Source organism: Anas platyrhynchos, chromosome 19 (assembly GCF_047663525.1).
Source record: "Anas platyrhynchos isolate ZD024472 breed Pekin duck chromosome 19, IASCAAS_PekinDuck_T2T, whole genome shotgun sequence".
In the NCBI taxonomy this organism is placed as follows: Eukaryota; Metazoa; Chordata; class Aves; order Anseriformes; family Anatidae; genus Anas; species Anas platyrhynchos.
In genome coordinates this window covers 12,889,529-12,916,322 of record NC_092605.1, presented here as the reverse complement: position 1 = coordinate 12,916,322, position 26,794 = coordinate 12,889,529, and the positions used below count along the sequence as shown (strand labels likewise).

The following is a 26,794-nucleotide window of genomic DNA, read 5'->3' as shown; positions in this document are numbered from 1 at the left end:
CCTAAGCTCTACATCTAAACGTCTTTTAAGGACTTCCAGGGATGGTGACTCTACCACTTCCCTGGGCAGCCTGTTCCAATGTCTGACAAACCTTTCGGTAAAGAAGTTCTTCCTAACATCCAACCTAAAACTCCCCTGGCGCAACTTAAGCCCGTTCCCCCTCGTCCTGTCACCAGGCACGTGGGAGAATAGACCAACCCCCACCTCACTACAGCCTCCTTTGAGGTACCTGTAAAGAGCAATAAGGTCACCCCTGAGCCTCCTCTTCTCCAGGCTGAACAAGCCCAGCTCCCTCAAGGAGGCTGGTCTCCCACAAGAATAAAGATGTGACCTAGGGCGAGTAAGGATGAACAAATGTTTAGAAATTCACCAGCAGAAAGGATAGAGATCAACTCTACCTGATTAAAGAGAAGGAAACGAAGCAGACACATGGCATCAAGTATTCAGCACATAAATGGCTACTCCATGTTTCCCATAATCCTTGAATCTGGGGTGCTGCACCTTCCCTAAAACACAGAATGTTTCCTTCTCCCTGTTTCAGATGACAAAGCTGGTGAAGACGTGGCAGAGGCTTCTGCATACTACGTGCAGGATTGCAGCCCCTGCCCTTTAACTATCCCAACTGTAGCTGCATCAGGATCCTGGTCCTTCTCTGCATTCACTCAGCATCATCATTCCAGTAAGAGGAGCTGAGCTTGCCAGCAGTGGGGGTGACAAAGACAGTAGCTGTTGGCACATGACTGTTATGGGATTGGCTGCAGGGAGAAGAATAAGAGTAGATGTTGAGTGAGGTAATGGGGGTAAATGCTTATTGCACAGCAAGGAGGGGAAGAACAGCCACTGGTTCAGAGGTGATGTGCACCTTGCTTGAAACCCATTTCAAGCTCTCTTGACATTTTTGCTGAGTCAAACATATGCAAGGTTCTCCTAACTAGCGAGAACTGCTTTTCTGATTTTCAAACAAGTTTGCTCTGTTTAGCATCTCTGACAGTGAGCAGTGTGACAACCAATCAGGAGCAGTTCTTGATTCTGTGCTGAGCTACAAATAGACAGAGGAAAAGGGAGACAGAAGGTGGGATATTTCTGGCATACCATTCTGCAGTAGCTAGTTGAACAAACACTGCTACGCGTTAATACATTCCAGACAAGAAGGGTCCCTCTGGCCAGCTAAGATGTGTCTGATATTCTGGGATGATGAAAATATGGTCTGAATGTCACCCCAAGATGCAGCTGGCTGAGGCCCAAGGTATTTACCTGCTCTCTGCAGCATTACAGCACAGCAGAACTACTGACCTCACCCAGCACACTGAGTCTTTTACTCCACATCCTGTGAGAACAAAACCAACCAGCAGCTCAAGGCCAAATCTACAAGAACATGACTCAGAAATTGCCTCTGTCACTCAGAAGTTCATGGTCTCTGTCCATGACTGACTGCCCAAATCTTGGTCAACATCCATGGGTCTTTGGTCTGGCTGAAGAACTAGCAGAACCAGTCAGGTCTGCCAGCAGCAACACACTAACCAAGTCTCAACACTGCTTGTCTCCCCTCACCCACATGACTATCTGCCAGTACTTTTCTCACATTCATTTAGAACACCTAACAAAAGAAAACATCCATTTAAAAACCAACCAAACAAGCTAACTAAATCCACTAATTTTGCATCAAAACATACAATGGTTGTAAGGGACCCTGAAGATCATCAAGCTACAAACCCAGCAACCACAGGCAGGGACACCTTCCACTACACTAGGTTGTTCAAAGCCCCATCCAACCTGGCCTTATATACTTCCAAGGAAGTGGCATCCACAGCTTCTCTGGGCAACCTGTTCCAGTGCCTTACCACCCTCATTGTAAAAAATTTCTTCCTAATATCTAATGTAAATCTACCCTCTTTTAGTTTAAATCCATTGTTGTTGTCCTATATCACTACACTCCCTGGTAAGCAGTCCTTCTCCAGCTTTCTTGTACTACCCTTTAGGTACTGAAAGAACCCCTATGCATGACCTTGTTTCCAAGTTGGTTGATTGCCGAGCCTGATCCCAAGCTGCCCTGTTCCAGCCTGCAGCTCTCCCTCACCCCTCCCCACCAATGCTGCTTCCTGCATCTGTTGTACCAACACCAATAAATACAGTTGCAATGTGCCAGAGGAAAGCTACAAGAGATGAAGGACATCTAGCTCCCTGCAAAAGTGGGCACTTTCTAAGAAACACTCCCTGTGGAGCCTGGAAGGGGCAACAGCCCATTACTAAGGGAAGCAAAAGCCTCCAGAAGTCCCATCAATCTCACTCTGGGGCAAACTGAGAAGCACCTTCTGAATCTCCAGGGAATTACTTAGTACTGACACATGAGCATGAGAAATCCTCAACAAGCACATAAACTACCTGCAGTGTAGATTATTTAATATTCTCCCAAGATGTAGATTATTTAATATGCTCCCAAGCACAACCAACATTTCATTTATGGGAAAAAAAAAAGGCTTAACTGTGTGACTAAACTAAATGAAGGACTGAAGTCTCAGGGCATAAACAAATTTGTCATTTGGCACTACTAAGAGGACAGGCTGCCTTGACAAGCAGGAAGGAACAAGTTGTAGGAGTCAATAGTTCTTCAAATTACAGTAAAAAGGCTACTGCTCAACAACCTCAGACAAAAGTGACCCTCAGCCTGGTGTCCCTTCACCTTTTGTAGCAAAAACACCTTGAGCAACTTAGCTTCAGCGGCAGATAAAAACAAGTCAAAAGTATACCTCAAAAAGGGAAAAAAATGCTTCCTGAACTTGGCCAAAATGCCTACCTTCGAAACACTGCATTGTGATTACTGTGAAACACCAACACAACAGATATACAGGGAGTCTTGAACATCGTGATCCTGTCTCTGGAAAGTCCCAGGGTTGCTATGAATTATTCTAGCTTCACACAGAAAAAAAATGAAGTTTCTTGTTTCCACAATCTTATTCAAAAACTTTTAGAATTTCACTCCTGTGTAGTCAGAAGCATCAGTTTCTAAGTGTATTTTGATCCGTATTGTCTTAACTTTATTAGTTCCAGTTGCACTTTTTTTTTTTTTTTTTTTTAAGTACATTGTATGCTCACACACACATTGTTGGAGTTCCAGACATTCTATTCTATAGTGGATGAAGAAAATCTAGAGAGCTACAAAGAGAGGCCAAGATGATCTGATGAGACTACCGTAAGAAAAAAACTAAATACATTATGACAACATGGAGAACACAAAGAAGAGGATACCTGACAGACATCTAAACAACTGTCATTTGTGTGAACAAAGTGACTATGAGTCTTTTTACCCTATTTCTCAAGATTGTGAGGCAACAATGAAATTATCAGAAAACAGAATTTCTTTCTTGCATATAAATGCATTACAAAAGTCTGGTATAAAACATTACCATGGTCAAAAAACAAGACTCAAAAGGATTGGACAAACAGTGGAAGATAGGTTTACAAATACCTAGTGAACAAGGCAGACCTGATGTAAACTCTGGCTGTGGAAATCCCCAAACTTTTGGTTATCAGAAGTTGGAAGGATAAAGACTCTGATGTTCTTTTCCTGCTAACCAGTGAGTACATGCACAGAGTAACGTCTCTGGACTACGCAGACCATTATCAGACTCAGTATAGACATTATGCTTGTGTTTCTTTTCATGTGGCTAAATAATCTGCTATGTATTTTACACTTTATAAACACACCTCAGCTCAAAAAGTGCAAGTGGACAAAAACAAATTTCATTATATATTTCTTTCTTCAGAGCACCTTTTCTCCAATTTTCCCTGTCCATTCCTATCATGATTCTGCTTGTTCGTTTTTTTTTTTTTCTTCCATCTTCTAGCTTTGCAAGTCTATGTTCCTTTGACAGCTGATCCTTCCTTCTACCTGCTTCCACTGCTCACATTTTTTCCAGGGGTTATACAGGCAACTGTCTTACAAAGACATTAGGAACCAAGCATAGATTCTGGGCACTCTGCACCTCCTATATCAGACTGTCTTTATTGCCTGTGCTATATTTTGTATAGCCACCACACTATTACTAAAAAAAAAAAAAAAAAAAAAAAACACCTTTTTTTTTTCCCTATTATGTGGATGTGTTTCTTGGCTTGTTCATTGCTTCCACCACTATTTACATCAGCACAGCCATGCTGTGACTGCAGCAGTAGAGCAGGAAGGCCATGCCAGCTCAGCAGTAAGCACCAGTGGAGAATCAGTAGCTGAGGACGGCAGCCCCTTCAACTGGTGTAACTGCCTCCAAGACTAATGTGCTCTGCCCTTCTCTTGGGATTCAGCACCATTTCTTCCCTGTGGGCTGTTCTTGCGTTCTGAGAGTCATCCACAGATGATTTATACTAGCCTGGACACATGACAAGCTATTTCAAATGTCAGTGACATTACTTGTAACTAATGATGTCATATTATCTCCAGTACCTGGCAGAACTGTGCATCTATCAACTATTTGTTTGGTGCTGAGTGCATTTATGTCAGCAGAGCAATGGACCATTAATAACATTCTGGCATTTTCTGTTAGTAACATCTAACGTTATGATTCTGGGTTCACTCTAAATATCTGTATACGTAATTTAGCTCCACAACAAGCTTGAATTCCAAGTGATGTTTTCTTTACATCTTCTAGAAAACTGCGTCTATGCTCCACTGTCAACAAATTGGCAGAATTGTTTGGGTTGAAAGGAACCTTAAAGATCACATAGTTCCAATCCCTCTGCCATGGACAGGGACACCTTCCACCAGGCCAGGTTGCTCAAAGTCCCATCCAGCCTGGCATTGAGCACTTCCAGGGATGGCACATCCACAGCTTCTCTGGGCAACCTGTTCCAGTGCCTCACCACCCTCATAGCAAAAATTTCTTCCTAACGTCTAAACTCAATCTTTCCCCTTACAGTTTAAGGCCATTGCCCCTTCTCCTATCACTACTCTCCCTGACAGAGTCCCTCCCCAGCTTTCTTGTAGGTCTCCCTGAAGCCATTTCTTTTCCAGGCTAAACAGCTCAAACTCCCTCAGCCTCTCTTCACAGGAGAGGTTATCTGGCTTCCTCCTGATCTTCATGGCCTTCCTCTAGACTTGATCCAACACCTTCATGTTCTTATGTTGGGAGCCCCAGAGCTGAATGCAGCACTCCAGGTAGGCTCTTACAAGAGCAGAGTAGAGGGGCAAAATCATCTCCCTTGACCTGCTGGCCATGCTGCTTTTTATGCAGCCCAGAACATAGTTGACTTTCTGGGCTGCAAGAGCACGTTGCCAGCTCACGTTGAGCTTCTCATCCATCAACACCCCCAGATCCTTCTCCTCAGGGCTGCTCTCAGTCCATTCTCCGCCCAGCCTGTATTTGTGCTTGGAATTGCCCCAACCCAGGTGCCGGATCTTGCACTTGGCCTTGTTGAACTGCATGAAGTTAGTGTAAGCCCAACTCTCAAGCTTGTCCAGGTCCTTCTGGAGGGCAACCCTTCTCTCTAGGATGTTGACTGTACCACACAGATTGGTGTCATTGGTAAACATGCTGAGGGTGCACTTATTCCTGTTGGTTATGTCACCTACGAAGATGCTAAACGGTGCCCAGTACTGACCCCTGAGGAACACCACTCATCACTGCTGCTTCTCTATTTTTTAGACAAAATATTTTATTTCTAAATATCACCTCTACTCCCTCTACTCTGTTTTTCCCATATCCTGGTTTTCTCTCAACTCAGTAGCTTTAATTTTCTTGTTTCCTTCCATCTAAACGGAAGGACTATATGCAGTATGACATAGACAGCTGAGACACAAGTGAGGGCTGGGGAAGACCACAGAGTGTTCACAGAACCACAGAATCACCTAGGTTGGAAGAGATCTTCAAGATCACCTAGTCCAACCTCTGACCTAACACTAACCAGTCCTCCACTAAACCATATCATTAAGCACTACATCTAAACGTCTTTTAAAGACCTCCAGGGACAGTGACTCAACCACTTCCCTGGGCAGCCCATTCCAATGCCTAACAACCCTTTCGGTAAAGAAGTTTTTCCTAATATACAACCTAAACCTCCCCTGGCACAACTTTAGCCCATTTCTCCTCATCCTATCACCAGGCACATGGGAGAATAGACCAACCCCCACCTCACTACAGCCTCCTTAAAAGGTACCTATAGAGAGTGATAAGGTCGCCCGTGAGCCTCCTATTCTCCAGGCTGAACAACCCCCCAGCTCCCTCGGCCGCTCCTCATATGACTTGTTCTCAAGACCTTTCACCAGCTTTGTTGCCCTTCTCTGGACTCACCTGAGCACACTGCTGGGTCATATTCAGCCGACTATCGACCAATCCTCCCAGGTCCTTCTCTGCCAGGCAGCTTTTTAACTACTCATCTCCCAGCCTGTAGCACTGCTTGGGGTTGTTGTGTCCCAAGTGCAGGACCTGGCACTTGGCCTTGTTGAACTTCTTACAGTTGGCCTCAGCCCATAAATTTGTTGATAGATATTAGAGAAGCATTTTATGTGCTTTATGAATCGATAGCACAACTTTTACAGTTTTACCAGTTTAAGCTCTGTGATTGACATATATAAAGAATACCCACATTATGAAAAAAAATATTGCCAGAAATAGTCACTTTGATGACAAAGTGCTAATTACCTTTCTCGAACGAACTCTGCCATTTCTTTCTGTGTTTGTTTCCCTTTAAGTTGTTTTTGGAGAAGAATTTCAAATCCCGACACTGTATTGTTCCCTTGTGAATCCTTCTTATCAGCCTGGAAGGAAAAAGAAAGTTCAAACAAAAGATATGGGGATCAAAAGCACAGACACACAGTTCCAAGTAGCAGTGTGATTTCTCTCTGAGGAGTATGAGCTCGCAGCAGTGGTGTCTGAAGAGCCTTTTGCAGAAAGGAGCTTCTGTGACAAAAATTCTCATCTGAACACCCCAGTCCCTCTCAGAGGAATATTCCGATACTTTCCCCTTCCCTCTCCTCTTATTTCCCCTTAAAAAAAAAAAAAATGTTTTTAAAGCTGTTGTGGCCAAAGCACAGTGCCTTCCCTTCTGCCCATGGCCTTTCATACCTGTTAACTCTCCTGGGCTGGCTCTGGCAAGTATAAGCCCTGACAACTCAACACCCTGCAAATTAAAAATGGGTTCTGGAGCCAGTAGAAGGGAACTGACACAGAAAAGGGGAGGACTCTGCTGCCCAATTCAGGGGTAATGCAGTCTTAAGTTACCTATAATAGACTGTAAAATTCTATGCCAATTTGCACTCAAAACACAAAAAAACAACACTGAGTCTGCACAGATTTGCTGTAAAGCAAGGCAAAACATTAACTTGTTCAATAGCTTACCACAGTCCATCCCATCTTTCACCGTTTTTTTTTTTTTTTCCCATACATGGCCCTTTTAATTCCTTGCTCCACCAACTTCAGCACTGCTGCAAGGACTAACTGTCTCCTATCTCTGTTTTTCCATATTTCAGAATTTCATTTCCACCCTCTTCTAACAGACCCCTAGAACACTTCTGCGAGGATTACATTTTTTGCTCCAATACCTTTTGGCACTGTATATTTGCACCAAGAAAAAATCCACATTAATCAAAGTGTGAGACTTTAGGATGTATGGCCACAACACCAGGCACTGGGCAACAGGGTGTTACAAGCCTGAGACTGGAAGAGTGGAGTAGACTGAACGAAGGCAAGTCATGGCCAGATCATGAATCACAAGGCTGATTGAAAAGAAAGACTTGGGAGCAGATCTATGGGAGGATAAAAAAGAAAGACAACTTTCACTCAAGTTCCACTGAGGGCAGGATTTGAACCAAACCAAGCAACGAAGCAGTTATCAAACTTAAATGGAAAGAACCAAGCAGGGTGGTGTCTTCTGAAAGACACACAAAATTAAGCCTATAAGTCATTTCTAATTTTGTTGCTTATTGGGATCAGAAGACTGGAAGAAACTGAAAAAGCACTTAATGATTTGGTTACATGACCATTTGTAAAGCACGTTAGTGTATTTTAGCAAGTTGTTGCTGTTAGTCATAATCTGCTGTGCATGCCTCACACAACACTGAGCACTTACAAGGGGAATGTTGCTGCAGTTGTAACTACACTGTTTTAAAATTGAAACTGATTTTTTTAAACAATGGAAACACTACAGTAACTGACAACTGAAAACACATGCAAAATTCATACAAAAGTTCATGAACTGGCTCTTACCTAACATGGGGGCAGCTTCTACTCTCTTCTCACAAAGGCCAGCCCTGCAGTCCCCCCCCACTACCAAAACCTTGGCACATAAACCCAACACATCTCATCCTTTAAAAAAAATAATTTATCATCTGCCTTCACAACATCCTGTTAGAGGGAGCTTCAAAATTTTGCATAAAATTTGTAAATGGGATACCTCTAGCCTCCATGTACATTCATTGCTGTTGTGCTCTAACAACAATGAAATAATATTCCCTGTCTGTCATACCCCCCCCTGCTGCGCAACTCTTTTGGCTGAGGTATTTTGAGATGTGTAGGTTTGTCGTACATACTACCCATTTCCTGACCAAAACTATCTCCTGACAGCTCATGCTGCCTTTCTGGACACTCTTCAAATAACTGTCCACATGGCTGAGTCTGGTTAGACGGCTTCTATGTGATCTTCACTGGCTTCTTCAGTCTCCCTTGCACTGCCCTAGCATGCTGCAGTTCAGCCCAAATTCTCCTTCACGTTGTACCACAAATCAAGCTATTTGTTCCACTTTTTCTGAAGCTCAAGAATGACAAAATGGCATGTAGCTGGCTGCCCACTTACCCAGAAATAATCACAGTAGCTCCACTCAGAAGGTTTCAGCAACTGCTGCTCTGGCATTACATCAGGGTGGGGAAAAGTCACACAGTTTATCTGTAAGAAAGGAAAGCAGAAGAGAGTTAGAAGGTAATAAAATTTAGCTGATGAGAAATATGCAAATGAAAGATTATATACATGCATACCAATCAAAAAAACTACACTGAACATATCAGTGAAGAAAAATTGGTTGTTGCATGGAAACAGCAGCTAAGTATTCCCAGAAAGCTCCTGTGAGCAAGCAGTAGCGTTGGCTCAAAGGACAAACTACTTGTTTCGTAAGAGGAAAACCTTCCTGATTCAGAAGTGCCATACAGAAAGTTCTCCTAGATCTCTTACAAAGCTGTGGAAAAATACCTGATGTGAAACACCCTGAACATGCTCTGAACAAAAGAAATAACATAAACAATGAAGAGTACTGAAGGCACTGCTACTGGCATAGCCTAATCATGAAATTATTAAGGTTAGTAAAAACCTCCAAGATCATCTGATCCAACCATTTCCCTATCACCAATATCAGCCACAAAATCACATCCCTGAGTACCATGTCCAACCATCCATTTAACACCCCCACGGACTGTGACTCCACCACCTCCCTGGTGGAATCTCATCAGCAATTTTGGTTATGTTAGTTTCCTATGGGAGTACAAAAAAGGTGTTATTTTTTCATCACATAGCCCTTCAATCTGTATCAGAAACCTTTACAGATAAAAGTGGTGCTCCTGGAGAAAGGAATAGAAACTTTTAAATCAGTTAAGCTTCAGTGCACAGAAGCACACAGCAATTTTTGAGACAGAACCCATCATGCAGACATTAAACAAAGGCACAAAAATGTAAAAGTGCTCATTAAGTTATCACAGCAGAAAATGTAGCCTGATAAAAGCACAGTGTAAGCGAAGAACGTGAAAGTTAGGGCAGAACACGCTGCAGAAAACTCTGGATGCAACTAAGCCCTTTTCAAGTGAAGCACCAGCAAGAGTCAGGTCTCATTGTCAGTACACAATGCTCCTGTAAAACTCCTGCTGGGACCTCTTACTGTACCATCAGGTTCACTGGACACTAAGGACACTTGTATATTAATCGAAGAATTAACCAAAATTAGGGATGGAAAAGTATCACAAATGTAACTGTCTGTTGTTTGCTGTGGGTGTTGTGTTTTTTTTGTGTATGTGTGTGTGTTTTGTTTGTTTGTTTGTTTTTTTGGGGGGTGGGAGGGGAATTACTTAATATTCAAGGGAAAACCAAGAAAGGATTTTGGGCAGGCAGACCTAAACCTAATGCTTGTAGGTCTTGAATCTGCCTTTGGACTATTCAAAGGGGATCAAAAAGGACACAGCACCCTGTTATGAAGAGCTGACTGTATAAATCCACCATACCATATCAATGCAGCAATGCCTTTAGCTGATACAAAACTGTTCCTGCAAATCCACGTTGACTCTGCCAACTGTTTGCCTCCACCGAAGTTTCAGTGGCTGTCCTGTACACAATCCAGCATCTTTCTCCAACCTCCTTCTTCAGAAGGGTCACTCATTCTTTACAGAGCATACTAATTCTTGTTTCAAAGCAGGCTCAGGACCCAGGCCACATGTTCCACAACATCCATCTACCCTAGACAATAGGAGCAGGTGAAAACACTCAGTTCTTTCACACTCTGTCATCCAAAGCTTTCACACTCCGTCATCCAAAGCATCACAGATCATAAAACTCTGGCTCAGTTCAGAGTGAATGGTGCAGTGAAAGGCACCTGCATGCCGATCTCTGTCACCACATAGCCTCCAGCACTAAGCCTACCTCTGAGGAATGTTTTACTGAATAAACCTTCTGCCTCAGCTAACATTTTCCTGTTCCTTGTCAGTTCAGTCATCTCAAGACAGCACTGCAAGCCTATCTTGTCCTGTTTTTTTGGTTAGGTAGGTTGAGTTACCTTCCCTTCTCCATTCAGGGACCAGTTCTAAAAGCCTGCAAGCAGAGTCCGCTGTTCCCTGGAAATAGCCCAGCCACAGAGAGGAGCCTACAACTCTCCTCTGTGTGTGGCCAGCCCAAGCAGAGGTTTGCTGAGAAGATCTTGGGCACTGGAAAGTTCAGGTGCAAGGGGCTGCCAGCGTATACTAGTTCAACACCCTGCAAGGAGAGGTCAGCAACCCTCACCCCATCAGGAAGTTCAGACAGATCAGTACAAAGGTCTTAAAAATAACAGCCAAAGACCCTAAGCAAATCACTAGTTCGAGACAGTGTCTAACAAGCACCCACCTGGATCAGTACCAAAAAGATACACAACGACAAAATACTTTGCAGACAACAGTAAGTCTCTGCTTGACTTCACAGATTGCCAAATTCCATGATATCGCTAATCACAAGCTGCTCTTGTACCTAAGCATACCTCCCTGCTGACCATTTCTCAAATAAAATGATGTATTTTGCCTTAAAACATAAAATGACCTCAAAACCTACACACAGCTGCTCTCAGTTATAGAGATGAACTGCTTGGTGTAAGTATGAAAAACAGTAGGTCATCCGGTAGCAAAGATAGAGAATGTAAAATATTGCTAGCAACAAAAATGTTATATGTAACCATGTTGAGGAATGGGATGGGAGGCACAGGTTTAAATACTCTCTGGCTTTGATACTGCATCTCACACTCACTGAATAAAACTTTGGTGACAAACACAGTGTGCATGAAACACTGCCCTGCGCACAGCTACAGCATGTGCTTACACAACACTCCTCGTGGGACTCCAGGACAAGGTACCACCTGCTAAGAGCAGTTGCCATGCTACAGTTACTTAGGTTGTGCCTCAAGTTAAAAATAGGCAGCAGGAGAAAGCAAAAGAGGTGAAAAGATTGTCTGGAGGTTTTAGAGACACTGGCAACAAATCACATCTCCAGTCATGAGCATCAATACTGCAATGGTGAAAGAAGCTATTCCGGTTTCAATCTCCCAGATTATCCTCTTACTGGTGGAGTTGCAGAGAATGTCAAGGAATGTCCCCCATGGAAATACGCTACTGAGTGAAGTTTTGTGTGGACCAAGATCATTTATTTCAACTGGCAAAGGACCAATGCTTGCCATCAAGACAATAATGCTTTCAAGGCAGATTTCTAAGGCACAACATTGTCACAACAGATGAAAAGGAGCAGTGTGGAATGCATCTCCTAATTTTATTTTGCATCCTTCACCAGATGACTGGGCATCACCCCTCTGTGCACATCAAGACACAGATGTGACAGATGGCAAGAAGCATATACAACACTAGTTGAGAAAGGAAACTGCAATGGAAATATGTATTTCCTGCTAAAAATGTCACATCCCTGACAAAAATTAAACCTGTGTCATTTGGAAGCTATTTACTAAGACTGTTATGTCACTGATATGTGAATAAATAAATAAAATCACCAGAAATTCCCACACTTGGAGAGGTGAAGGTGTCCCACTGAGATGGACTGAATGCACCGCACTACTTCCATGTACACAGCAGGAAGAGAAATAGTGAGTACAGATCAACAGGTGATGAAAGTAGGGTTAAATTAGTGTCTTTCTCAAAAAGCATTCTCTGATTCAAAGTTTTCTTAATAAATTAAACATTCTTCACTGCTCAGAAGTTTATGCTTAACTATATCGAAATGATGCTGGAATATTAACTTAACTATATTGAAATTGGCTGGAAAACATCAGGTACGTTTAGTACCACATCCAAAAGGAAACTGGTGTCAGAATTTAAGAAGTACGATGCAGAAGCTTTTGAAATCCTAAAAAAAAAAAAAAAAAAAAAAAAAAAAAAGCAAAGAAAAAAGATTATTTGTGCAGTAAAGTTAACTTACGGTTTCCTACACTGAGTCCCTGAGGAAGCATGACAATTTTCAAAAATCTAGAAATATTACTAAAACAATACACAATTGTCTAGGAAATCTTATGACTCTTTCTTTCCTTTCATCGCCAGATTTTCCTAGACTTAAACAAGAAGTCTTGGACTTAAATTTCCAAACATTTCTAAAACTTCACAATGTATCTCAGCAGGACAGGGATGACTGGGCAGGCATTGAGCAGGACAAGGCCATGAGCTCTCATCCCATTTCATTCCCCTCACAAACCTTTCTCTGAAATATTCCTTTCCTTGTTTCTAAAAGGAAAGATAGATGAAAAAAACACTCATTTACCAGCTCAGTCCCATTGATGGTCTTTTGCCTAATGCTAAATCACTGTATCATCAGTTACACTCAGAAAGTTTCTTCAAATGAAACACAACTCTCTTCTCCCAGGACATGGTATCCCATTCTACCTTTTCCATTTAACTCTCCCTCACTTCCGCTACACGAACCTCAGCTTTCACAGGTAATTCTTGTCCAGAGGATTATCTCTTCAGAAGGCAGACAGCAAACCATCCAGGCTAAAACTAATGACTGAACTTTGAAAGTCACTGCAAAATCAATGCAAACCACAGACCTGCACTTCTGCTTTCTAAGTGAGCATCAACAATTTGTGCAAATGTCAGTTTCATAACAGTCTATGATACAACCCATCAGGGGCTTCCTTTCCAGAGAAAACAGACTCTTAGCGTTGGTAATATTTGTTTACCAAAATCACCATATCCTTCATCTTGTTGAAATACTCCAGACCACAACTGTCTTCAGGATTTCCAGAAGCAAGAGCAAGTCACACTCCCAAACTGCACTCTGTAGAGAAGGCACTTGCACTTCTAAAAAGTCAGAAGCTAAGTCCCACTCCTCTGCGAGGCTAAAGTTGCTGATCAAGTGTCATTACCTGATGTTTGCAATTTACCTATGACAGGATTTGTGTTTAGGTGGAGTTTGCTAGACTGAGAACTCCAAAGTTAATGATCAAACTCCTCTTTGCAGGAAGAGGTTCTGCCTGAGCACTGCTACAGACCAAGAAAAAAACATTCAACAAGTCAAGGACATGCCCTGAAACTCTGCTAACAAGAGTATCCCAAAGTTAGCTGGAGCAGGGCAGAACAAACATAACCTCCATGGAGGGGAGAGGTAATTTACATTGCTTTACAGTCCATATGAGAATGCTGTTTTTAACAATGCTTCCTTGATGCAGGCAATGGCTTAGAGTAAACAGCTGTTAAAATTAGATTGGTTTTGGCCTCTTTGATTCATTATACTCGAAAGCTTTGGACTTCTGTTGGAGAAAGGCACACACAGGGATCCTTACATAACACACAACGCTTTATTGCTTTGTAGATGCTACCAGATGGCACACAGGCCAACAAACATGACAGTGAGAAGCCTAAGTCTTCACCCTGTTGCTCTTGCATTACAGTGCAATCCACCCAAAAGTCACGTCCAAACCCTCTGGCCAATCTGCCCAAACCAACAGATCTATATTCACTTCATGACATACCACTCTCAATGCTCTAATTAACAGTACATCTTCTTATGTTTAACAACTGATTTTGATAAAAAGAATCCTCAACAGTGTATCTGTTTTTTTCCTGAAAAATGTTGCTATGTGGCAATGACTGACCTGCACTGCACTTATAAGGGGAAACCTGAACATGCTCCTTCCAAACCCTTGCTCCTGTCACCAGAAACCCTGGGAATCATATTCACCAAGGGACAAATCAACAAGCTGTATGTAACAATGCAGACAACAGCCTCCTTCCTGTAGTAACAGCTAACCATAATATATAAAATCAAACATTAAAATTATAACATTCCTTTTGTTGTCTTGTATTTTATACCTTGGCAATGCTCACAACTACAAGCATGCTTATTCCCTCTCCTTTCTCGCAGCAACTCAATTACTTTCTTATTTATCTTTATTATTTCCTTTTAAATAAACCATTGTACTTCCAGCCACTTCCAGTAGTTTCTTTTGATATACTTCCAGTTTTTAAACATCTGTCATGTACTGAGGAGTCCAGAATTTCACACTTTGTTCCAGATGAGATAATCACTCATACAAAATATATTAAGATTTATAAACCCGATAGTGAGAACATCTTAACTGAACCAACTATATTTAATTATTATTATGAAAAGTAATGTATCAATAACTTCATGCTGATACCTAAAATCTTAGGCTGTATCAGAAATCTTCAGTTGCTCTGGCACAAAAAAATACCTTTGATGCCTTTGAAACGCCAAAAATTGTTCTCTAGCAGGGCAATGACCCATCTCCTGCATTTTTCTATCCTTTCAGTGCTTCTTCAACTATTCAGGCTATTTCGGGGAGTGCAGAAGAACAGTTAAAAGCATAGTAAATTTTCTCAGGACACCAGATTAACAGCCAGAATCCTTAGAGAATGCCTGTTCCCTTTTTCAGTTATTTTCTTACCTCCTGGTTACCACAGAATCACTAGAATTGAAGGCAAAAATCACACAAGAATTTGCACTCTGAAAATCTCCAAGGATGAGCAGAACTGAACAGAACTTCCTGAATTATAAGGGACGCACAAGGATCATTCTAGACGGAGTTCCACCCTTTTGGTGGAAATCCCAAGCTTCTCATGGCACCGACTTAGTATTTAAACACTGCAAAAGTACTCGTGGTGAAAAATCTGCTCCTGTAGTCCATCCGGAACTTCCTCCCTGCAACACCACCCGTCCTTCCACCGGGCACCTCCGGCAGCCTGGCTCTTCGCCTCCGCTACCGGCTGCGCTCGCCCTACGGCCACGACCCCGGAGCGCCTAGCACCCGTGGGCTGGAAAGGCAAAGCCGGGCACGGCGCCAGGCGCAGGTGCCCTCAGAGGCGTTCCTGCCGCGTTGCCCCGAGATCGGTCCCCGGGATCAGCCCCAAGCGCTCTGGCTGTGGCTGACGAGACGGCTGCCACCGACCCCCCCCCCTTCACCCCGACGGGGTGGCGCTGCAGACCCCTCGGCCCTGTCCGCCTCCGAGCTCTCAGGAAGGCGACTCGCAGCCACCCCAGGGGGCCGGTAGCCCACATCGGCGCGGCGGCACTCACCGTCAGGCTGCTTTCCTTGCTCTGCCTCCGCGGCGCCGCCGGGGAACCCGGGGTCTGTGGAGAAAAGTGGGGCGCATCGTCAAGGGCGCTCTCGGAGCCTAGCATGGCGGGCGCGAGCCGTGCGGGGTGGGCGCTAGGCCGCCTCCATGGCACGGCACGGCACGGCACGGGAGCTGGAGGCGGCACTGCCGTCCGGCAGGGCCGCGCCCCTTCGCCGCGGCCAATGGTGGGCCGGGCCGGGCCGGGCCGGGCCGGGCGGCGGAGCCCGCTGCCAGCCACCGAGGCGGGCCGCCGGCCCCGCCGCCTCTCGCCCAAGCCCTCGGGGAGACACCGTTCCGGCGCTCCGCCTCTCGCCTCCGCCGTGCCGCTCTGCAGGGAGCGGCCGGGGACAGAGTCGGCGCTGCGGCCGTAACGCGGGCGCGCCCAGCGCGGTGCACGCCTGCCCCGGCCGTGCGCGCAGCCCCGCCGCCTGGGCGTGACAGCAGGAGAGTGTGTGTCACAGCCGGCCTGTCTGCTCGGAGGCGGCAGGAATCGCTTCCACTGCGTGCGAGCACACGTGAGCTGCCACCACCGTCGTGGTCGTGTGCTGTGGCCCCCACACTGCTCTGGCTCCCTCCCCTTGCTCCTGTGTTCTGGGGATTGCCACCCGCTATGAAGACTATGGGGACCACTGGGGATACTCTTGGTGGGGTAGGGGGGAATGTATCTGAGCTAGCCTGGGCCAGGGCTCTGCTGGAGCCCCTGAACATAGCATTTCCTTTGAGCTACAACTTGAAATTCAATGTCAAGCTAAAGTCACATCAACAGTGAAGTGACCAGGGCTGAACATGTGAGGTTTCACACTGGCCTGCTGCTGGCCTGCAACACACCAGCAGGCAGTTCTGCTGCTCCACTTGTGCTGGTTGTGACAACCTGAACCAGCAGCATTCAGTTTTTAGCTGCTCTCTAGGAAGCTGTAAGTGAGGCTTGGCCCTGTGCCCAGCACAGTACAGTTCTGTTTTGTTCTCAGTTGTGGCTTTTTCCCCCTTGAGCTGTTTCCAAGAAATGTGGCTGAGCTTGCCCAAGGGATCTTGCCAGCATTTGTTTGCATGATGGCTGATGCCCAGGTCTAAGCGTCCTGGAGAATGTCTGGAAGCTGCTCTCCAGCAGAAAGCCTGTGCCAAGAACAGGCAAGGAGGCAGTCAAGGCAGAGCAGCTTGGGATGGCCCAAGACAGAGGTAGGGGAGGAACAGGCCAATCTGTAGAAGAGTCTGAAGGCCTAGAGAGCAGCACTAGAAAAACACCTTCTTGCAACCAACAATATGGTCAGATGTTTTCTTTACTGAGGACTCTTCTGCAAAAGCATCCACAGCTCCCAGGAACAGCACGCTCCCACATGGGTGTGGACATAAGCTTCTATTAGTATTAATGCAACCAGCAGCTAGTTACAGATGCAAAACTAGTTCAAAGTTCAAAACACGAATGAGGTGAGGACTTCAGTTTGGGAAAGCTGGTAATGTAAGAACAATGTAAATAAAGTATCATGGAGGCTGCCAAAGTGAATGAAAGAAAGAATGAAAAGGATTTTTGTCAGTGTGATGGTTGAGTCAGCTAAGCAAAGCAGTGCATGAAAATAGACTCCATGTGTATCTCAAATGTGAATCTGAGCAAAACAATGACTTTAGGCAACAGGTGAACTTGAGTGAGACTCAGCACCCTAAAAGAGGCAAATGTTAGAAATAAGGTTTGGGGGAAGTCAGTTAATCTGACCTATGTACCAAGATACATGTATAGCAGGTATCTTGAGAAATTAGATTTGTTGCACAATGATTAATACTGCTTTTTTAAAAGAGAAGTCACACCTTGCAAATTTATTTGGGTTCTCTGAGGGAGACACAGCAGACGTGTGGACAGGGTTGTACAGTAATGCACTATGTCAGCTTTTAAAATGGTTTTGAGGTAGGTGTCAAAACCATTGAGCTAGGTTAGGTGTCCATGTGCTCTGCCTCTAGTCTGTGTAAAATCCTCAGAGAAGAAGCAGTGTAAAAATTAAATGTGAAATGTTTGTAATGAATGTGGAAAGAACAGGGAACCTGAAATGACGGATTGTATCACAGGAGATGTCATGAATCCACCGGGAAAGTAAAACCAGAAATACTGGCTCAGCTGAAAGAGCACCCCTGATGTTATGGGGCAACAGTAAAGGCCATGGACAAGAAATAGGGTGAAGGCAAAGGGGGACAGTGAGCAGACAACACAAAATTTAGATCAAGAAAACAAAGGGACACTAAGAGCAACAGGCAATCCAGTTCAGCATGGTAACTGCACACAAAACGTGCATTCCACTGTCAGTATTTAAATAGTTGCACTACAGGAGAACCTAGCAGTTAACAGAGAAATGAAAAAGAGAACTCAGGTCCTGTACTACCAGGGGAAAAGAGCCAGCAGGCAGGGAAGTACAGGAGTGCTACCTAGTACCTATTCAACTGTTGCAGTTTTGGCAGAGAATGAAGTTTCAGTGCTGGAGCTGGAAGAGGGCCCTGTGGCATATGATGAAATGCAGGGAATACTCTCCTGGAGACAAGAGGTGGTGCAATCAAAAGTGCAAGGATATTTAGTAAAAGATGAGACAAACAGGCAGAGGAGAGTGGCTGTTGAGTCAGCATCTTGAACACTAGCCTGAGGTGATGAGATGGGTGTTGCACAGGCTATGTAAGTTGCAGAGGAGGGCCTGTGAAAGGACACGCAGAAATGGATGAAGTAACTGAGAAAACCATTTCAGATGAATTCTTTGTGAATAATGTCTTTGGGAGGGAAGGCTGGAGCTATGTAGTGGGTTTATGTGGCAAGGTTTTGGTAGCAGGGGACCATAAGGGTGGCTTCTGTGAGAAGAATCTAGAAGCTGCCCCATGTTAGGTAAAGGCCCTGCTGCTGACCAGAGCCGAGCCAATAAGCGACGTTGTTTGTGCCTCTGAGAGCATATTTAAGAAAGGGAAAAAAAATGCTGCTTCACAGCAGCTGGGAGAGTGAGAGGAGTGAGAAACAGTCTTGCAGGCACCAAGGTCAGTGAAGAAGGAGGGGGAGAGGTGCTCCAGGCTCCAGAGCAGAAAGTCCCCTGCGGCCTGAGGTGAGGACCACTGTGGAGCAGGCTGTCCCCCTGCAGCCCATGGAGAGCCACAGTGGCGCAGGGTTCCATGCTGCAGCCTGTGGAGGAGACCACAGTGGAGCAGGTGGACTTGCACTGATGGAGGCTGCGGCCTGTGGAGGACCCCCACAAGAGCAGATTCTGGGTCAGACCTGCAGCCCATGGAGAGGTGCCCACACAGGAGCAGGTGACCTGGCAGGAGCTGCTGCCCGTGGAGGATCCCATGGTACAGACCCATATCTGGAGCAGTTCTTCAAGAGCTGCTGCCTGTGGGAAGCCCACGCCGGATCAGTTCGGCAAGGACTGCATCCCACGGGAGGGACCCCACAGCGCAGGGGATCAGAGTGACCGAGAAGGAGCGGCGGAGACAAAGCACTATAGACTCACCACAGCCCCCATTCCCCCGTTCCCCTGCATTGCTCAGGGGGAGGAGGTGGAAGAGGGCTGATTGGGGAAAGGCGTTTTTAGTTTCTTTCCTTTGTTTCTCACTTCTCTAGCTTGTTAGTAATAGGCAATAAATCTAACTGTCTCCCTATGCTGAGACTGTTTTGCCCATCATAATTACTGGGCGATCTCCCCATCCTAATTTCAGCCCTTGAGCCCTTTTGCATCATATTTTCTTCCCCTTCCTCTTTGAGGAGGGCGAGTGAGAGAGCAGCTGTGGTGGAACTTGGCTGCCCACCCTGGTAAAACCACCACGAGCTGCAAGAAAATACAATGAGAAAGATATGGACAGATCTGCACATCTAGAGGTAGGCCCACGTTTTAGGCTAGAAGGGCAGGAAATTTTGGAGGGTTGTTAACAGTGACTGAAGTGGCCTGAGGGATTTTTCAGAAAGAAGTGATAGGGCACAAAAATTCAAAGTATTTTGGCATTTTGCATTGTTTTGCCAGTTAGACACAAAGACTGACTTTTCTAGATGTAATGAATATGACAGTTTTTTTTTAAAGAAAATGCCTTTAAATATCCTACTCTGACAGACTCCTAAACTACTTAAGCAGACACCCACATATGACTTTGTACCACTGCTTGGATTTTTTCACCCAAACTTACCTGGGGTTCCCCACTGGCTTTCCGGAGGCTCCTATGACCAGAGTCTAGTTGGTGTACTGGCGTCCCAGAAATGTGGTAGCCATTCACTGTAAGAACATGAAGAGTGAGCAGGCTTGCTGTAGGTAGCAAATGCGTAACTACACATTTTAAAAACTAATCATGTAATTGAATATAAATGCATGTACTCTACTGAAGATCAGCACACAGAATCTCCTCTCAGCATCTTGCAGTAGGCTTTTATCAGCAGTTATGACAGGAGTTAACTGAGTTGGAAGAGTCAAGGAAAAGAGGCCCCAAGTCATAGGAGCATAGACTGGTTTGGGCTGAAAGGGGCATTAAAGATCATCTAGTTCCAAACCCCTACCATGGACAGGAACACCTCCCACCAGGCCAGGTTACTCAAAGCCCCATCAAGCCTGGCCTTGGGCACTGCCGGGGATGGCGCAGCCACAACATCTCAGAGCAACCTGTACCAGTGCTTCACCACCCTCAGAGTAAAGAATTTCCTCCTTATATCTAATGTAAACCTACCCTCTTTTAGTTTAAAGTTATTATTTATTGTCCTTTCACTATACTCCCTGACTCCCTGACAAAGAGTTCCTCCAAAGCCTTCCTGTAGGCTCCCTCTAGGTATTGGAAAGTAGCTATAGGGTCTCCCTGGAGCCATTTATTTTCCAGGCTGAACAGCCCCAACTCCCTCAGCCTGTCTTTGTAGGAGAGGTTCTCTAGCCCCTTGATCATCTTTGTGGCCTTCCTCTGGACGCTCCTAATAATTCCATGTCCTTCTGGTGCTAGGGGTCCCAGAGCTGAATGCAGGGCTCGATGTGGGATCTTAGTAGAGTAGAAGGGGAAAATCACCTTCCTTACCCTGCTGGCCATGCTTCTTTTGATGTAGGCCAGGATACAGTTGCCTTTCTGGGTTGCAAGCAGGCACTGCCAGCTCATGGCAAGCTTCTCGTCAATCAACATCTGCAAGTCCTTCTCAGGGCTGCTCTTAATACGTTTTCCACCCAACCTGTATTTGTGCTTGAGATTGCCTTGACCTAGGTACAGGACCTTGCATTTGGCCTTGCTGAACTGCATGAGATTTGCACAGGCCCAACTCTCAAGTCTGTCCTGGTCACACTGGATGGAATCCCTTCCCGCCAGAGCATGTCAGCTCCACTGAGCAGCTTGGTGTCATTGGCAAACTTGCTGAGGATGCACTCAATCCCACTGTCCATGTCACCCACAAAAATGTTAAACAGTGCCGGTCCCAACGTTGACCACTGAGGAACACTACTTGTTATTGATCTCCACTTGGACATTGAGCTGTTGGCCACAACTCTTTTGAGTGTGACCATCCAGCCAATTTCTTAACCACTGAATGATGGATGGACCACCATCAATGGACCAAAACTCAAACAGTTCCCATAGCCAAGTCTGGTAAAATGATGTGTTTGAAGAATTAGTCTATGTAAAAGCACTGGTTTAATGAAGACGGACTGTTAATTTCAAGAAAGCAAGCTTTGTAAGATGTTTATGATTTACGTACACAGCTGTAGGGTGCTTTACTTTTGGAAAATAGTGAGTAAAGAATAACGTTCATAGTAGGCTTAAATGAAGATACACAGCTATGTTACAAATCCTTTGGTTACAACAAAATGTGCATCCTTAAAGCATGCTTCCCACTTGGCTCAGCCAGTAAAGACAGGCATCAGTTTGAAAAATTTTGGCAAAAAACGTTCCTTTGGACTGCATTACTATCAGCTGACAGAAATGTAGCTATCACATGCTGCAAGACTTCCTTGTGCCCATGTTCCCTCGAGAGCCTGCAGAAAGCAGGACTGGAAAAGGCAGTCTGTCCTCCTCTCCTGAAGCCTGCAGCTCCAGTGCCTTGCTGGGCCACCAACTGCCTCACTGCTCCAAGGAAGGAGCCACCTCAGGTCTGAGCAGGCACTTCAGACAGGCCAGAAGATGCGTCAGTTAGGAAACAGCAGGTGAGATGTAGCAGAAGGGAAAGCCTCACCACATTTGCTCTGCCACACAATTGTGTACATTAAATATAAATCCCATTCAATCACAGCATTTTCAGTTGCTTTGCTAACTTGTAGAGAAAGAGATTCACCCAAGGCAGTGGTCAGGCACAGCAACAAACAGTACCTGCAGTATTCTTCTGTGTCACAGGGCTCTTTGGAGTCCCAGGCATGCTGCTCGGCCGCTCCCAGGTTGTTTCTGTTGAAGGGAAACAGCAATGTAAGGATGATGGAGGCCTAGTACACCCAGCAGAGTTACATGTTTATGACATATACAAATGGGTCTTACTCTAAGTGTTCTCTGATCCAGGTACCCCATGAGTAAGGTGTTTGCACCTCTCTGCACTCGCCATCTCTTCCCTTATCTTCCTGCCTTGCTTCCCAGCCCCCACTCACTTGGCAGCCTGCTAGGATCAGTGGAAATAGATTCAGAGTAGCATCACCAGTTCTTCCAGTGCAGGTGTACTCCAGGGCCACACTCAGCAAGACAGCAAGCTACAGCTGCATGCAGAGATCACAATCTATGCAGAAAGCATTTCCAAGTGTAGTTAAATCAAACCCAGGACCCTGTCTGCAGCCCCGTGCACACAAGGAGACCTGCCCACCCACAGCAACTGCAGCACAGCCAGCTATGCCTCTTATCCTGGGAACAAAGACCAAACAGTGGCATTGCCTTTCGACCTGTTCTTCGCATGGAATGCAACTCAAAGACATAGTTTTAGTGATGCAAACACAGACCACAGCACTTTTTTTCCCCTCAAAAAAGCTATTTCCCTTGCAAAATTTTCTTTTTCTGCTTGTTTCTATGTCACACCACTTTTAATACTCAAAAGACTACTGCTGCTGCTTTTTTCTTCTTATTCTCCTCTAGTTTAACCATTCCGCTAATTTTCTCATCAAATGCAAAATTATCTTTGGCCACATGCAAAGCATAGAGTATTTAATTGCAAAATTTCACAGAAGTTGCAAATGGCATAGTGGAGTTAGAACAGCAACTTCTTTAAAAGTCTAGCTCAAAAGCCCAAGACAGCAACATTCCTTTAGAAAATAAATATATATATTGGCATCAAACAAAAATAAATACTACTGCCTATCAATTAACTAAGAAAATAAGCAAGTTAGTGTAATCAAGTCAAAGAACTGCATCAACCACTTCATTTCAAACTGTGATTCTCAGAATCCAACCAACAGCCAATCCTGCCAAAGCCTGAAATCCTACATCTCTCAATATTCTGGATGGAAATGGGCAAGTGGCAACAGGACAGGAGACACTGAGAGAGCCTTTGTTTGTAACAGCATAGGGGCTGTCAGTCAACACTTGTATGGGTGGCACATAAGGCTCCCTATCCTAAATAAATGCTTATTTGAGCAACAAAAAAGATGGCAACATATTCTTCAAGAACTATAACAGGGCTACTGGGTAAAGAAGAACCATTTCCTCTCTCTTCATATATACATTCATTCACATACATACACATGCAGATGTATTCAAGGGTTGCTTCAGGTTCTTAATTTCAGGAAAGGGGATCCCAAAGTCCTTACTTTAGGAACTCCAGATCCCAGATGGAGGAAGGTGCCATCCTCCCAAACCTATCATGCTCACATCCTTGAAGACACACACCCTGCTTCTTGCTTTGCACTCTCTCCTCTTCTTCCCAAGCCTCAGAACTCATGACAAGCTTCTTGTCAGCCAACACCCCCAAGTCCTTTTCCTCAGCTGCTCTCAATCCATTTTCCACCCAGCCTGTATTTGTGCTTGGGATTGCCCCAACCCAGGTGCAGGACCTTGAGCTTGGCCTTGTTGAACTGCGTAAGATTCATGTATGCCCAACTCTCAAGCTTGTCCAGGTCCCTCTGGATGGCATCCCTTCCCTCTAGTGTGTTGACCGCACCACACGGCTTGGTGTCATTGGCAAACTTGCTGACGGTGCATTCAATCCCACTGTCCCTGTCACCAAGATGTTAAATCATGCCAGTCCTAACACTGACCCCTGAGAACACCACTTGTCACCAGTCTTCACCTGGACATTGAGCTGTTGACCGCAACTCTTTTGAGTATAACCATCCAGACAGTTCTTTATGCACTCAATGGTCCATACATCAAATCTATGTCTCTTCAATTTACAAATAAGGATGTAATGCGGGTCAGTGTCAAATGCTTTGCACACATCCAAGTAGATGACATTAGCTGCTCTTTCCCTATCCACCTAAGCTGTAACTCCATCATAGAAAGCCACCAAATTTGTCAGGCATGATTTGTCCTTAGTGAAGTCATACTGGCTGTCATCACTCACCTCTCTGTTTTCCGTGTGAATTAGCATGGTTTCCAGGAGGATCTGCTCCATGATCTTGCCAGGAACAGATGTGAGACAACTGGCCTGTAGTTCCCCAGACCTTCCTTTTTTCTGTTTTTAAAAATGGGGGTTATGTTCCCAGTGACTTTTCCAGTCACTGGGAACTTCAACAGACTGCCACAACTTTTCAATTACGATGGATGGTGGCTTAGCAACTTCATCTACTAGTTTTCTTAGGAGCCTCGGATGCATCGCATCAGGTCCCATGGACTTGTGCACATTTAGGTTCCTTGGACTGTTTCAGACCTGTTCTTTTCCTACAGTGGGCAGTTCTTCATTCTCCCAGTCCCTGCAACTTGGGTAGTGTGGCTAGAGCACTTGCTGGTGAAGACAAAAAAGTCACCTAAACCTTCTCCATATCCTGGGTGACCAGGTCTTCCATTTCCTTCTGGAGTGGGCCCTCATTTTCCCTAGTCTTCCTTTCATCACTGCATACTTAGTAGAAGTCTTTCTTGTTGCCCTTTATGTCCCTGGCCAGATTTAATTCTATCAAGGCTTTAGCTTTCCAAACATGATCACTAGTTGCTCGAACATCTCTATTCATCCAAGGTTACCTGTCCTTGATTACACCATCTGTAGGCTTCCTTTCTGTGTTTGACTTCGTCCAGGAGCTTCTTGTTCATCCATTCAGGCCTCCTGGCATTTTTGCCTGAACTCCTCTTTGCTGGGACACATCACTCTTGAGCTTGGATGAGGTGACCTTCAAACATCAACCAGCTTTTTTGGGACCCTCTTCCCCCCATGGTACTCAACAAGCAGAACCCTGAACAGGCCAAAGTCTGCTCTCCTGACGTCCAGGATAATGATTTTGCTGTGCACCCTACTCACTGCCCTAAGGATCTGGAACTTCACCTTTTCATGGTCACTGTAGCCAAGGCTGCCCTTGAGATTTACATTCCCCCTGGTGAGAACATGGTCCAGCATAGCACCTCTCCTTTATTGGTTCCTCTATCACTTGGAGAAGAAAGTTATCAACAGTGCAATCCAGAAGATTCCCTTATGCCCTGCTGTGCTGTCCCCCCAGTAGATAATCAGTTGATTGAATTCCCCCATGAGGACCATAGCTTGTGCACATGAGGCTGCTCCTATCTATCAGTAGAGGTTATCATCCTCTCGGTCTTCCTGATCAGGTGGCCCCCACTACATCACCTGTCCCTGCCCTCCATTCAATCCTGACACATAAGCTGTGTCTACACAGAAATGATATAGCAAGAGCAAAAATAGTTCCAAGACCCAACGTATGCATGACAACAGAACAAAAGATGTTTTTCACGAATGTGGTTAAGCATTTTCTCCCAAATGAAAGCAGAAACCTGTTTTTTGGAAAAAAAAAAAAAAAAAGCTCAATTTGCATATTTTTGGCAGAACGAGAAATGGCATGATGTGTCAGGCCTTCAAAGAGACACATGCTCTGTGTCTCTATGTTAGTCAGGAAACACAACTTCTGAAGAGGCACCAGTGTGGGTGATTTTTGGATCAACGTGTAACAGCTGAAGAGGACATTTTATGTCCCTTCTCCATTAATCCTCTGAGGTCAAAGCAGCTGATTAGCTGATTTACAGTTTGAAAATGCAGCATAAGCCAAACATTAATCATAAGCCTTAAGTTTGCATAATACTCCCTGAGTGTATTCATATTTCTTTCAGGAATAGGTTTAGTATCGCTGCATGGTGTTATGTTGTAGTGCCATTTTAGGAGCTACATGCTCCATAGTTTCATTGGCCAAACTGTGAGAATGGGACAGAGTCAGCTAGAGGATCCCTGGGTCTGTTTACTGTACAGAAACTTTCCCTTGTCTTAAGGTGTCTTAAGTTGGGTGACTAGGTGTCACCCAACTGCTGGTGCTATCTCACATCTTTATAAATAGGTTTTGAGTTTGTTCTAGTTTTAACAGCAAGAAAACTGTAATGTTGAGCAGCTCCAAATACAGTGTCTGGATCCAATATTGTAAAGCTGTGCAGGATCTCGCCTACAGGAAAGCTGGGGAGGGATTCTTTGACAGGTAGTGTAGTGATAGGACAATGGGTAATGGCTGTAAACTAAACGAGGGTAGGTTTGCATTAAATATAAGGAGGAAATTCTGTACTCTGAGGGTGGTGAGACACTGGAACAGATTGCCCAGAGAAGCTGCGGATGCCCCATCCCTGGAAATGCTCAAGGCCAGGTTGGATGGGGCTTTGAGTAACCTGGCCTGGTGGGAGGTGTCCCTGCCCATGGCAGAGGGTTTGGAACTAGATGATCTTTAATGCTCTTTCAGCCCAAGCTATTCTATGATTCTGTGATAAGATGCACATGTCACTCTGACGTAGATGAAGAACAGCAAATTAAATTTTCTCCTGTCACTCCTCAATGCCACAAGAAGAAACCCTGCAAGCTTCTCACACTGTTCCTGATAAGATGCAAAATTAGAAGTGATATTTGTGGTAAGGTAAAACAGCCTGCCCAGTCTTACCCCGTCTTTTTTTGCACTCACTTTGCACTCATTGGTGGCATGTAGGAATCACTT

The 26,794-nt window shown here is 44.9% G+C and overlaps 1 protein-coding gene across 7 annotated transcripts in view; it reads right to left on the bottom strand.

The window, feature by feature from the left end:
- GAS7 (growth arrest specific 7) overlaps positions 1-26,794 on the bottom strand; it is a 114,322-nt gene that overhangs the window by 27,329 nt on the left and 60,199 nt on the right. For 5 of the 7 annotated variants that reach the window (XM_072025807.1, XM_072025811.1, XM_072025809.1 and 2 more), the window contains 6 exons: positions 22,062-22,133; positions 19,920-20,005; positions 15,742-15,795; positions 8,779-8,868; positions 6,630-6,745; positions 230-331 (listed from right to left, as the gene is read on the bottom strand). In XM_072025807.1, the coding sequence (XP_071881908.1) occupies positions 230-331; positions 6,630-6,745; positions 8,779-8,868; positions 15,742-15,795; positions 19,920-20,005; positions 22,062-22,133 (520 nt within the window). The remainder of the gene's footprint in view (positions 1-229; positions 332-6,629; positions 6,746-8,778; positions 8,869-15,741; positions 15,796-19,919; positions 20,006-22,061; positions 22,134-26,794) is intronic. The other 2 variants (XM_072025808.1, XM_038165382.2) reach the window with 2 other exon arrangements.